The sequence below is a fragment of the Columba livia genome, chromosome 1, assembly GCF_036013475.1.
Source record: "Columba livia isolate bColLiv1 breed racing homer chromosome 1, bColLiv1.pat.W.v2, whole genome shotgun sequence".
Classification (NCBI taxonomy): domain Eukaryota; kingdom Metazoa; phylum Chordata; class Aves; order Columbiformes; family Columbidae; genus Columba; species Columba livia.
In genome coordinates this window covers 30,700,762-30,714,297 of record NC_088602.1, presented here as the reverse complement: position 1 = coordinate 30,714,297, position 13,536 = coordinate 30,700,762, and the positions used below count along the sequence as shown (strand labels likewise).

Here is a 13,536-nt window from a genome sequence, read left to right as displayed (position 1 = left end):
GTATTTGGCACCTCAGCCTTTTCCATGGTCTGTGTCACTGGGTCTCCCACCTCACTGACCAGTGGGTGCACATTTTCCCCAGTCATCCTTTTGTCTTCTATGTACTTACAGAAGCTCTTCTTGTAGTTTTTGACATTCTGAGCCAAATTCAATCCCATTTGTGCTTTAACTTTCAACTTTGTCCCTGGATGCTCAACACTTCTGTATTCCTCCCACGATACCTATATTTGCTTCTACCCTCTGTATGCTTCCTTTTTGTGTTTGAGTTTGGCTTGGAGTTCTTTTGTTCATCTCTCCTGGCCTCAGGGAGCGGTCCCAGGCACTCCCTGCAACCTGGGACTTGGAGGGCTGCATCAGCCACCTGAAGCTCAGTTCGTGTGGAAGCATCTGCCCTTGCAGGGACAGCTGCTCCCACATCTACTGGGGAAACTGAAATTAAACACACAAATGTTTTGTATAACTTAAGATGATGTATCTGACCACAGGAAAGCAGAGCAGATTTCAAGGGGAGACTGTAAAACTGCACTCTGATCTCCCGAGCTTTATACCATCCTGGTGACACAAGGGCATGGTTCCTTTCAGGTTGAAAAGTTCTACCCAACACTGTCATGTAATAGCAAGGCTACAAGCAAGGAAAACACGGGCCACTAGGAATGAAAAGACAGATGCAGAAAATCATAAGGTGAAAGGCTTTGAGAAAGCTGTTTGTATTTGAAAATCTCAGAATTAGATAATTTCTAAAAATATATAAATAAAATAATTCATATATGCAAATGCATTAACCCAGGAAGAGCCAAAACAACAAAAAAATGAAACATCCAGTATGAAGATTTTCTTTACAATAAAAATTTTTCTAGGAAGTATATTCAATATATGACAAGATGGGAAAAAAGCATCTCACAATTTATATTCAAGGGCATCACATTTTAGAACAATGTCTTAGCCATTAATCACTTATAAATGATTCACAAAGAAATTAAATACAATATTCCATAAAAGAATAATCTAATTTACAGTTTAAATGTAAGGCTTCACCGTAACATCTCATACCCTTCACCCAGCTCTTTGCACACCCAAGTTGAATACTTACTCTCCTATCACAGTAACAGAGCAAGGTGGTCCTCAAAAACACAGGCAGTGCTCAGGTTTACTTTTGAAGTTCAACAAAAAAGTATGACTAGAAAGTGTCCTATTATTTGTCACAGTAAAAGCAAATGAAAAGCTAGGAGAAACAGATGTTATATTGAGGGAAGAGATTAAATTACACCTTGCAAAAAAAGCCCAAAACGTACCTGGCTGCTAGTTATGCCATTGTATCATTAGTTATTGTGCACAACTGGGACATCGCAACTCCAATTCACAGACTAGAAACACAGTGCTTCCTTTAAACGAAGTACATAACTTCCATGTGAAAAAAGCTGGGGAAAAAAATTGTGAAAACTATCCATCTCCATAGCTATCATATGCATAAGAACTATCGGCTTTACAGAGCGCCAGTTTATTCAAAATACTGAATGTAATACTGATGTCAATAATATCCCTTAGTCTCCTTATGCATCAAGTACAAATCGGAGAAAAAACGTGCCCCCAAACACTCATTTTCAACCACAAAACATTGCCAGAAATCCTGTATTTGCAACACAGTTAGCTGGTGTTGCAGTTAACATAAATTCTGCAGACAACAGTCACAAGTACTTACTAAAAATACAGATATGTTTCCTAAAAGTTACGTGAAGCTTTATTTAAGATGACAATGCTTTTGTAACAGTGCAGGGTGCAAATTTTCAGTATGAAGACATTCAGAAGATCTGCTGCTCGAAGAGGATCTTTTCAAACCCTGGTGGAGGTGTATGATAAAATTCACTGAACTGACAATCCAGAATTGCACTGTCATCAACTGCAGAAGAAAAGCACACAGAAGGAATTAGAGAAGGAACACTTACAGTTTGATCCTCTGTTACACCACTTTACTAGATTATACACTATGCTCAAACCATGGAGATTATTCTCCAATACATCCATGACACATATACAATTAAAAGAAACTTCAACGCGTTTGCCAAAGCGCTACACACATACTTCTGCTATTTAATCAGTAATGGTCTTTGGTGAAGTCAATGAGAACGCTACCTCTGATTTCACTGGGAGCGTTACAAGCACTAACTCCCAGCCAAGGTTGGGATTTGTCCCTCCTAGGCTCAGTTAAAACTCCTAGCAGAATATTTATATGGTTCTACAGCACTTACACAAAAGTGTCTGAGGTACAGCCAGTGAGGGGAACAATCTTCACGTTCAATTTCTGTTTTACGTTCCCAGACTGGACACTGTGTTTTCTTCCTCTATCATGTTTCTTCTAAAAATATACCTATAGTTCTAGTCTGAATTACAGATAGCGTAAATGTGTAAGAAACTCTCTTCTCTATGGTCAAATCCTTTCCCATGACTAGAGGAAGTTCACATTAAATTAAGGACAATTATATTTAAAGTTTATACCAAGTAAGTACCATGAAAAAGCAATTTACAGGCCTCAGTTGTATATGTATAAACATCATAATTATCAGAAAATTATGTCCACTTGTGGAAAGTAATAGTAAGAGCCTGGCAACAAAAGGTCATTGCATTCACCAGGCCCAGAACTGCCTCAGCTAGAGAAAGAGACAATTTACAGCAGGCTAGCATGCCACCAAATGCTTTCTGAAAGCGACCTGCATTCTCCACTCTATGTAACACCATTTCCAAAATGTGGGGAAGGTGCAACATTCAATTATCACACAATTATCTGTTTTCGCGGCCTGCCAAGCCTTTGCACATTTTAGCAGCGCCATCACGTGGCTTGAGGACACATCACAAAATGAACATACAGAACAATTTCCACTCTCACAGCTCAGAAAGATACTATTTGTCAGCTACATTTTAGAGACTTCAAAGGCTCTACTACACATCTAGAATGTTTTCTTCCTGTTCATAAATTCAATGTTACAAATGTATCAAGATATAAATGGGAACGTGCCAAAAGTTCATTAGGAACCAACCAAGAAATGAAAGAATTATCCACATCACATAGCTGATGGTACCTCGAAGAGTGAAACGGTTTTGGAAGAGGCTGTTCCTCAGACGAAGCTCACACAGGAATAAAGATAAACTGGAGATGGTTGTAGGTGTCATACAGGGAATGCAACAAACAGTTATCACTTGCTCGAAGTTACAAGGCAACCCAGAGCGCAGCGCTGATTACGCACTGAGCCAGGGGATGTGCTGCCCTTCCCATGAGATGTGAAACAGAATTCTGACTACTCGGGAACTACAAAACTACCGCCAAGTTCCAGAAGAGCAAATTGTTAACACATGTCTTGGCCAAATTCCAGCTTCCATAATTCATAAATTCTTTCTTGAACTGCCTGTGCAGGGATTAATTGGATATGGTGTTTGTTTCTTGTTCAAAACTGCTGTGTTGTATTGATGGTTGCTGGCAAACAGCCACAATTCACTCACCAATTGTTGGATTTCAGAAGCGGGCATCTATTTGGTAAAGCAGCAAAGAGCTGTAGCATGATAAAGCAAGCAGCTCTACTAGTACTGCATTAAAGTTTTTATCTCCAAAAGAAAACACAAACGGCAATTCAGTATCTATTAATATTTAACACATTTTTAACATGCATGGAGTGTATGAAATTAATAGCCAGAAATACCAAGTTTCAGAGATAAACCAGATTAGTCCTCAAGTCTACATTAGTTTGAATTTGCTATTTTTCTTTTTTTTTCATCTGCTTCACAGTTTTTTTTATCTGGCAATTTTTAGGCTAAGTGCAGAAACTCCCCAGCTTGTTGCAAGTAGAGACTGCAAGTAGTCAGTAAGTGGTGGTATATTTTCTAGGTGGTAAGCAGCATTAAAAATGAGGTGAAAATATACTTTCGTATTTTCCTGCAATCTAATGTTGTAGGTGCCAAAAAGAAATGATGGATGTGTGTTCCATCTAAGTGAGAAGAAGAATGCACAGCTTACAAGACAGACTTGGTATAAAAATATTGTCTGTACTTGTGAAACAGTTTGAAAATCTCTGACTTACCATAGACCACTGGATAGACTGTCCCTCGGATTCCTGAAGCTGGACAATGCATGTTCTTCCCATTTAAATATACATTTAATTCTACATGGTCATATGTAATGCCCTATGAAGTACAGAAAATTAACAAAAAAAAAGCGTGAACAAGTTTATACATATAAGACTGCTACTTAATTTAGCTTTCTTAGCCACAGGCAAATTTTAACACCATTATGCAAACCACAACATCCCAGAAAACCTCACTTGAAATATTCCTGCAAAGGACTAGAAGTTAATAAATGACCAGTAACATCTGTATTTTCAAATACTCAGGATTCCTTAATGCTCATTCAATTTGGATGCAGCACAGTAGCGCACATTGCATCTTACTACATTTACAGAACAAACTTTGAAATTATTCTTCACTGTGTTCAAGTAACACAAAATTTCCAATTATTTTTAATATTAAGCAGTTTGCAGTCTTTTTGTTTATATCTTCTTGTTTATATAGCATCATATCTGATGCTATGAATTAAGTTTATCTGTCCATAGTTCCATACAGAATCCTCTCTCGGCTCATTTACTCTGCCAGCAGCAACAGTCCATGGGTTCATACACAATGCTATAAATAGGTTGACTACAGAGCAGAAAGGAAATACTAACAAGGTAATAAATTACTCATTTGTTAGCTAATGATTTTTCTCACTGTTTTGGTATGGCTGAGTGTGGCAACTTGTGTTGTTCATTCAGTACTTCAGGAATCTATTTTCATGACAGAATAAACTGAAATTATTAAAACTGGGGAGTTAGCAGTAACCTCTCAGCTACTTTTTTGTGATTACCTGAAGCTATTCAGACTACATAGGTTGACCCAACCCTGAAACAGTCTGCAACCCTCCAAAGAAACAATTTCAGAAGGAAATTAAAAGAATAATAACAGTATCTGAGGGTAAAGATTGGAAGCGTCGATCTTTCTTAATAAGAAATTTCTAACCACAGCTATATAGAGGCAAAGTTACCCAGCAAGAAAAAGTAGTGGTGAGAAACGGTCTCAATTTCATTGCATTGTTACCATGTATTTTTGAAAACAAAACTCTAACAGGACATTGAGAAAAAGGCAGCAATAAAACACAATCCTTTGAACAAAGTCACTTAAAGATGTGTTGAGAAACCTGGAACAGTAAGGCACAAAAAAATCTTAAATTCCCCATTCTGTCTCATTCTTAATCATTTCCTCGGTAAGCAGGATTCCCTCTCTCTTTCCCTACAAAAGTTTGGCCAAAAATACAGTTCCTCTATCACCCAGGACCTATCTCTGCTCAGCTCTGTCCTTCTAATCATTAACCAGTGAGCTACAGGATCCTGAGTTCAGCTGGGCATGGTGTGTAGCTACGTAACGCATTCCAGCACATTATTTGTTCAGGAAGGTCCCATCTCAAACAACAAGGACCCTTGTGATGGGAGTTACCTGTCAGGCAGATACTACAACCAGACTTCAACAGAGCATTAGAGGCCACTTTTCAAACACCAGTAAAGTCTGCTCCTCATCCAGAAACGTATCAATGCTGGGAATGAAGGCCACTGACATCCAGGCTGCTCATCGCTTCAAACACAACAGGAGTCTGAATCAGCACTTTCCAAACTGGGAGATGCAGAATGAACAATTTGACTGAAACCATCAGTCTGACCACATAGCTGTAAATACGAGAAATCTGGGAACAGCTGGGGAAATAAGAAGCCTTAAGAAACTCACCACCACATCGCCCTCCTGAGGAAGGCTGTTTGCTGGTAGTCTATTTTTCTCCTCATTGTTATAGTAGAGAGCTCCATCATTCCTCATCACCAGGCTATGGACATCTCGACCAAGTGGAATTTGATTCAAGTTTGCTTTCTGGGTTGCAACTCCAATACCCCAAATCCCTAAAACGTGACATTAACATGGTAAGAAAAAACATTATTTTGAAGACTACCTGACTGAAGCAGGACAACATAAAGAATTGGTTTTAACTAGTGCCACGGTGGTACTACCGGTAAATCTCTCTTGGAAATACCAGGTCTATTGTGGGTTAGCCCCAGCAGGCAGCTAAGCACTGCTCAGCCACTCACTCAATCACTTCCCTCCACAGCCCCCAGTGGGACAGAGGAAGCGGAAAAGAAGAACAAAACCAAGAAATCTTGTGGGTAAAGACAAAAATTGTTTAATAAGCAATGGAGAAGTGGAAGAAAGAAAACAAAACAAAGCAAAGTGATGTAATGGCAATCACTCACTACTTCTCACGGGTAGGATGCCCAGTCAATTCCTGAGCAGAAGACGGGTAACCTCCCTAAACCTCCTTCTCTCTCTTTTGTTGCTGAGCATGACATTATGTGGCATGGAATATCTCTTTGGTTAGTCCAGGTCATCTGCCTGGTTGCGTCCCCTCCCAGCCTCTCGCGCACCCCCAGTCGTATTCACTGGAGGGGCAGAGTGAGAAACAGAGAAGGCCCTGTGTGAACACTGCTCAGCAACAGCTAAAACATTAGTTTGTTATTAGTATTGTTTTCATCACAAATTTAAAACACAGCACCATAGGAGCTGTTATGAAGAAAATTAATTCCATCCCAGATGGACCAAATACAAGCAGCCACAAGAGACTGAAGATAAACAACATGTACCCTGAAAAAGAAGGATTCATAGAATTGCAACTACTTAGCTTAACTTTTATTCCCAGAAAAATACTGAAGGCAAACTGAGACTGTAGAAGGATGTAAAAACCAGATCCAACTAGCATGGATTTGTGAACAACACAATTTCCTTTTCAACTGGTTAGACTAGTCTTGGAGAAAAAGAAGAAATTGTAAATATGACAGATCTTGATTTACTAACGTTTTTGAAGCTCATACAACATTGAAACAGTCAAATTATGAAAACACGGTCTAGACAGTTACAATATGATGCACAACTGGTTAGAAAACTGTATTCCAGGACTATTAATCAGTTGCATCCTGCCAAATCAAAAAAGAAGACCCAAGTGGGGTTTGAGGTTTTGCATTGAATGCACAAGGTCAGATACTGTTCTGTATTCACATTAGCAACTTGGATAATGTTACAATGTGCTTATTAAATGTGCTGCCAATACCAACTGACAAGACTGCAAGCTCTTCAGAGGCCCCTCAAGTTTTAAATGATCCTGACAAATTGGTTAAGAGGTCTGAAGTAAGGGAAATGCATTTGCTTTGTCTGAACTATGAAGAGCAGCAGGTAAGCAGGAGTAGCAAGTGGCATAAATACAATTGTGGGTTGGAAACCAGTTCACAGGGAGTTACCACAGACCACATGCTGATTGTGAGTCTGTGCCCTACTGTTGTAAAAATCTTCTGGATGTATGGTACATATAAATTAGACATACTGTATGTACAGATGAAGGACATCTCCTGATACTGTAACTGGAGCAGATTATCAATTTGAAGCATCATACCTCAAGACAAATTAGGTCAATTACAGATATTCTAGAAGAAACAACAAAACTGATCAAAAGTGTAAAAACATCATCTACATTTACATCATCTACCCTCTGTACTCAGCATTGGCGAGGCTGCACCTCGAATTCTGTGTTCAGTTTTGGACCCCTCACTACAGGAAAGACATTGAGGTGCTGGAGAGAGTGCAAAGAAGGGCAATGAGGCTGGTGAGGGGCCTGGAGCACAAGTCTGATGAGGAGCAGCTGAGGGAACTGGGGCTGTTCAGCCTGGAGAAAAGGAGGCTGAGGAAAGACCTGACCCCTGTCTACAACTACCTGAAAGGAGCTTGTAGCATGGAGGGTGTTGGTCTCTTCTCCCAAGTAACAAGTGACAGGACGAGGGGAAATGGCCTCAAGTTGCACCAGGGGAGGTTTCGATTGCCTATTAGGAAAAACTTCTCTACAGAAAGGGTTGTCAGGCATTGGAACAGGCTGCCCAGGAAAGTGATTGAGTCACCATCCCTGGAGGTGTTTAAAAGATGCGTAGATGAGGTTCTCAGGGACGTGGCTTAGTGACAGTGTTAGGTCAGTGGTTGGACTAGATGATCTTAAAGGTTTTTTCAACTAAAATAGTTCTATGATTCTATAAGGAGACAATGAAAAAAAAAACCACCTTTGGACTGTTTAATCTACAGAAGACTGAAATGAGGCAAAGATAGAATAAGTTTCAAAAGACAAAATTGCAGAACAATTTATTCTATGACTTATATGCCCAGAATGAAAAGGATGAGAGTGTGAACAAGATTCTGATTAGACTTCAGAAAACCTTCCAATAGCCAGGGTGACTCCACAGATGATCCATAATAGATTGCATAGGGACACTTCAGAGAATTGAAGTTTTAAGTGAAGTGATCTACAATTCTCCTTCCTTGGGGCACAGGAATAGAGGAGACATGGCTCATAGGGATCAGGAGAGTTTATTTCCTGTGTTTCTCAAGTATAAGCAGCTGAATACTGTATCTGTGTAAATAATGACCATATACGAACAACATCTGCCGTGGATTCTTCCCCCAACAGAAAGTGTATTAAAATTGCCATGTTAAGACTGATCTGGGGTTTACATGCACTTTAAAACTAAACAAATGGTTTGACTGCAAGGTGGTTTGGACAGATTTGTGTTCCTGCTGCCTGCACTCCAGCCCAACCGAATGTGAATGACCCTTACCCAAAAAGTGCCGGGTTCAAGCTCCAGCTGGTATCGTAAGGCCTGTCTCTGGACTAACACATCCCTTCTTCTTCCCTCCCCCTACACACTTAGGGAAAGAGCAGCTTCATTTTTACAATGTCTGTTTTTTTAAAAGATACAGGCTGATTTTTAATGTTAGAACACAGGCAAGCCTGGAGTGCACTCTCTACTAGTGAAGCTGACTGTATTAGTAAAAGCATAAGGCTTCCAAGTTTCATCCACTTTCAGCTGCCTTGCACCAGATCTGTGCAAAACAAATACAGAAACAGGGTGCTGAAAGGCTCCTCTTGATACGGCAGTGTTGGAATAAGTGCTGCACATTTGATTCCAAGAGCAAAATGTAGCACAAGGAGTGTTACCCTTGCTCAGGCAAGCTAAGTGCATGTTAAAAGCAAATGAAGCTATAGCTTCAAACAGCTACAAATATTGCTGGATAAACTGCACTATTTTAAAAAATACTTAATAGCTACAGTGTTTTATGTGGCCATAAGCACTTATTTACCAAGGAACATTTCCAAAATACACTAACTGAAAAACATGCATATAACAGTGTACAAAAGCATATGGTGTTTCAGTATTTGCACTCCTTCAGCAATATACTTACCATTCTTTTCAATATTTCAGAGCCACAATGAAAAAAACAAAAAGAAATTTGCTTTTACACAATGACAACTTATAAAATTCTCCAATGTTCACAAGTTCAAGGATGCAACTAGAAAGATGCATGTGCTCAGTATTTGAGATATGACCTCCAGCAGGCAATCTGACATACCTTCCAAGTTTAAAGTTGTACATTTTTGCTGACTAACCTGTGGACTGGACTTTGAACTCAAAATAGCTCTTGTTCTGATGCAAAGGTGCATTGGCTAAGCAGCCTCCTGTGCCACATATTCTTCTGCCATTTTTCACAATAACAACATCCGTTCCTGGAAGAAGAAAAAAACCCACAAAACTTCAAAATATTTTTAGAAGTCTGGAAGCAGCCCTTAAAACCCCTAAACACTGAGAACAGTTTTTGTTCTTTCTGCCCCAAGCAAGAGCTTAATTAATCTATGAGAATTATGATGATGGATGACACTTTGAAGTAAGAAAAGGAAGGCTGTTGATAGCCTAGTTCATCTTTCAGCCAGGATTTATTTATTTAAAATCTATACGCTGCTCTAATTTCACCTCTTGTGTTTTACGGCACCATGCTGATTATAAGCTTTGCTCAGCCACTTCAGAAGTATAACTTACAATTTAGTCAGAAAGGGTTCACTGTAAGACCAAAGCCCTGTACTCTGGTCTTTATACACCACAGAAAAAAATTCTGCAAGGAAAAGGCAAGGCACATTGGGTAGAAATGGTGGTGGAATTGCAAGGTGTTTTATTATTTTCTGAAAAAATCAATTAATTAGAATCATGCCTGCCATGCATGCCCATCCTCTGCTAAGTTTTCGTTCTCCAGTGAAAGACTTCATCTTAGGCACTCCTGTCACGGTCAAGAACATGGGAGAGAGTCAAGGTCCACTGATACAACTGAATAAAACCAGGCTAATAATTGCACTTGAACACTGGACCCTGGATCATTCACACTGCTCTCCTGCTGGTCCGTTCCCTGGCGCTGCTGCAGCTGACCCAGATTACTTCTCAACAAAGCCTGGGCACGGTTTTGTGAATGCTTGTCCTAAGGGTGATGCTCGCAGAGGGGTACGGACAAGATGCCGTATGGCTTAGCTCCTTCTGTGTTTTCACCACCATAATATTAGGGAAAGGAGAGGGTGGGAGTGGTGAAGCACTGGAGCGGGCTGCCCATGGAAGTGGTGGAGTCAACATCCCTGGAAGTGTTTAAAAGACATATAGAGAAGGTTCTTAGGGACGTGACTAAGTGCTAGAGTTAGGTTGATGGTTGGACTGGATAATCCTGAGGGTCTCTTCCAACCAAAATGATTCTATGATTCTAACTTGTCGCCTCTGCTCTAAGCCCCCATCCCTTGCCCAACCTGACCCAGACCTTCAGTCCCCACCGGCAGCCTCCTCCCCTCAGATACCTTTCTGAGACTGAGGCACCTCCCCAAATACTCATTCTGTTGATGAACTCCAACTGAATTTAAACCAAAGTGAGATTTATTTTTTTTCTGAAAGCTGCCAAATCCATCTAACGAAGTGCCCCAAAGTGACTTGCCCAGCACCTCTCAGTGAGAGGATGAAGTTTAAGGGCTGGCACACATCCCTGCTGCGGCCGGTACAGTTGCAGTGCATTAAAGGGTGACAAAGCTGGTGAGGGGCCTGGATCACAAGTCTGATGAGGAGTGGCTGAGGGAACTGGGGCTGTTCAGCCTGGAGAAAAGGAGGCTGAGGGGAGACCTGATCGCTGTCTGCAACTACCTGAAAGGAGCTTGTAGCATGGAGGGTGTTGGTCTCTTCTCCCAAGTAGCAAGTGATAGGACACGAGGAAATGGCCTCAAGTTGCACCAGGGGAGGTTTAGATTGGATATTAGGAAAAAAATTCTTCACAGAAAGGGTTGTCAGGCATTGGAACAGGCTGCCCAGGGAAGTGGTTGAGTCACCATCCCTGAAGATGTTTAAAAGGCGTTTAGACGAGTTCCTTAGGGACATGGTTCAGTGCTAGAGTTCGGTTACAGTTGGACTCGATGATCCTGAGGGTCTCTTCAACCGAAATGATTCTATGATAAAACAACAAGCTCTGCCAGGGACACACAACCCCGGCCCCTCCCGTCTCACCTCCTGCCGCGCCCCGGGGCCGGGCCTGCGGCCTCCCAGCCGGGCAGTCTCCCGCTCGCCCCCGCTGCGGGCGGAGAGCCGGTCCCGCCCCGCTTACCCATGCGCTGCGTGTCGAGATGCACCGCCGGCATCTCCTTCAGCGGGATGTGTCCGGCGCCGCCGCCCCTGCACCAGGAGAAGCAGCAGAACACGGAGGCGGCCATGACTGGCCGGACCCCGCCGCGCCGCGCAGACGCAACGGCGGCCAGAGGGACAGGGGAGGGGCGGAGCCTCCGCAGCGCCCCCTGGCGGGCGGGAGGTGGTGCCGCGCGGCGGAACGGGCGGGTGTCGCCTACCCGCTGCCCGGCCCGGCGCGACATGGCGGGACATGGCGGGACATGGTGGGTAGCGGCCTCGGCCCGGGGCGCTCGTGAAATCCAGTACAGTGTAAAAAAAAACCAAACAACAAAAACCAACACATACGTGGCGGTGGCCAGAGGCAGCGCTCTGCCCCGCTGGCCGCCTGCAGCCGCAGCACACGGCCACCTAAAGGACAGTTTGTACATAGATCTGTATGTACAGATGAAGGACAATTCGTGCATAGATACTTAAAGAAAAGAGATTGCTGATCATGCTAGGCAGATAGGCGGTATCAGGTCCACGAACCCTGCACCACGGGGCTGTGAGGGAAGGCACTGCTTCATGGAAATTTATAGAATCACAGAACGTCAGGGATCGGAAGGGACCTCGAAAGATCATCCAGTCCAATCCCCCCATGGAGCAGGAACACCCAGATGAGGTTACACAGGAATGTATCCAGGCGGGTTTTGAATGTCTCCAGAGGAGGAGACTCCACAACCTCCCTGGGCAGCCTGTTCCAGTGCTCTGGCACCCTTACTGAGAAGAAGTTTCTTCTCATATTTAGGTGGAACCTTTTGTGTTCCAGTTTGAACCCATTACCCCTTGTCGTATCACTGGTTGTCACTGAGAAGAGCCTGGCTCCATCCTCATGACACTCAGCCTTTACATAATAAACATTAATGAGGTCACCCCTCAGTCTCCTCCAAGCTGAAGAGACCCAACTCCCTCAGCCTTTCTTCATAAGGGAGATGCTCCACTCCCTTCATCATCTTGGTTGCCCTACGCTGGACCCTCTCCAGCAGTTCCCTGTCCTTCTTGAACTGAGGAGCCCAGAACTGGACACAATATTCCAGATGTGGTCTCACCAGGGCAGAGTAGAGGGGAAGGAGAACCTCTCTCGATCTACTAACCACCCCCCTTCTAATACACCCCAGGATGCCATTGGCCTTCCTGGCCACAAGGGCACAGTGCTGGCCATTTATTCCTGGCTCCAAGTAACAAGAACCACATTTACCTCTCTCTTTTTAAAATTTTTTAATTTATTTTTATTTTTATTTCTTGGAAAAGTCAGAAGAGACAGGACTCCTCAAAGAAAAAGGTTCACCCCATCAGGGTCTGGCCACCTGTTCCACCCAGGGTCTCTCCACCCATCTCCGTGGTGTTTGCTCCCTACAAATTGCCCTTTCTCCTCATCTTCCAGACCTGCCCGGCTGGTGAGCCTTAACTCTGAACTTTTGGAGTCCCGTTTGCTTCTAAAGTACTTTCTCATCTGTTAGAGAGCTTTGGTAGAGTGTTTTTCCTGATTTACTCGTGACCAGTTGAACTCAGCTGCAGAGACTGCTGCAGGGAAAAGCCAGCACGCTATCTTGTCACTTAACACTTTTTTTGCAAAGCACACTTTGGGGTCAGCTTTGTGTCCCTTTCACAGAGGCAGAACACCACTGTGGCAGTTGCACACACTCCAATAAGGTCTGGAGCTTTCAACAGAGCAATTGATGGCTCTTTTGAATCTTTTCTGCCACACCATGCCTATCCACCTTGGTCCATGCTGACCATCCCTGGGGCATGGTGACTCCAGTGACCATGGTGACTTCAGTCACGTTCACTTCGCCCCAGCTGGGGCAGCAGGAGGGTCAATAGACAGGGCCTTTCAGTGCTTCTATGCCTACAGCCGAATCCGACCCGGCTATAATGCGGGGCCCATGCTGAAGACCCCCTTTGGGTGGTCGTCGTGGAGCAGTGG

General features: G+C 42.9%; 1 protein-coding gene across 3 annotated transcripts; it reads right to left on the bottom strand.

Moving 5' to 3' along the window:
* Window positions 1-678: 678 nt before the first annotated feature.
* Window positions 679-11,837, bottom strand: SPRYD7 (SPRY domain containing 7). Of its 3 annotated transcripts, none has more exons than XM_065053403.1 (5): window positions 11,551-11,837; window positions 9,539-9,681; window positions 5,797-5,963; window positions 4,068-4,170; window positions 679-1,897 (listed from the first exon to the last, which is right to left on the bottom strand). In XM_065053403.1, the coding sequence occupies exons 1-5, from the start codon at window positions 11,820-11,822 to the stop codon at window positions 1,800-1,802; spliced, it is 783 nt and encodes a 260-aa protein (XP_064909475.1). In that variant the 5' UTR covers window positions 11,823-11,837; the 3' UTR covers window positions 679-1,799. The 3 variants fall into 3 exon arrangements, with proteins under 3 accessions (XP_064909475.1, XP_005501954.3, XP_064909484.1); XM_005501897.3 differs by having other exon boundaries at window positions 9,539-9,655; window positions 11,551-11,712; XM_065053412.1 differs by having other exon boundaries at window positions 11,454-11,694.
* Window positions 11,838-13,536: the final 1,699 nt, after the last annotated feature.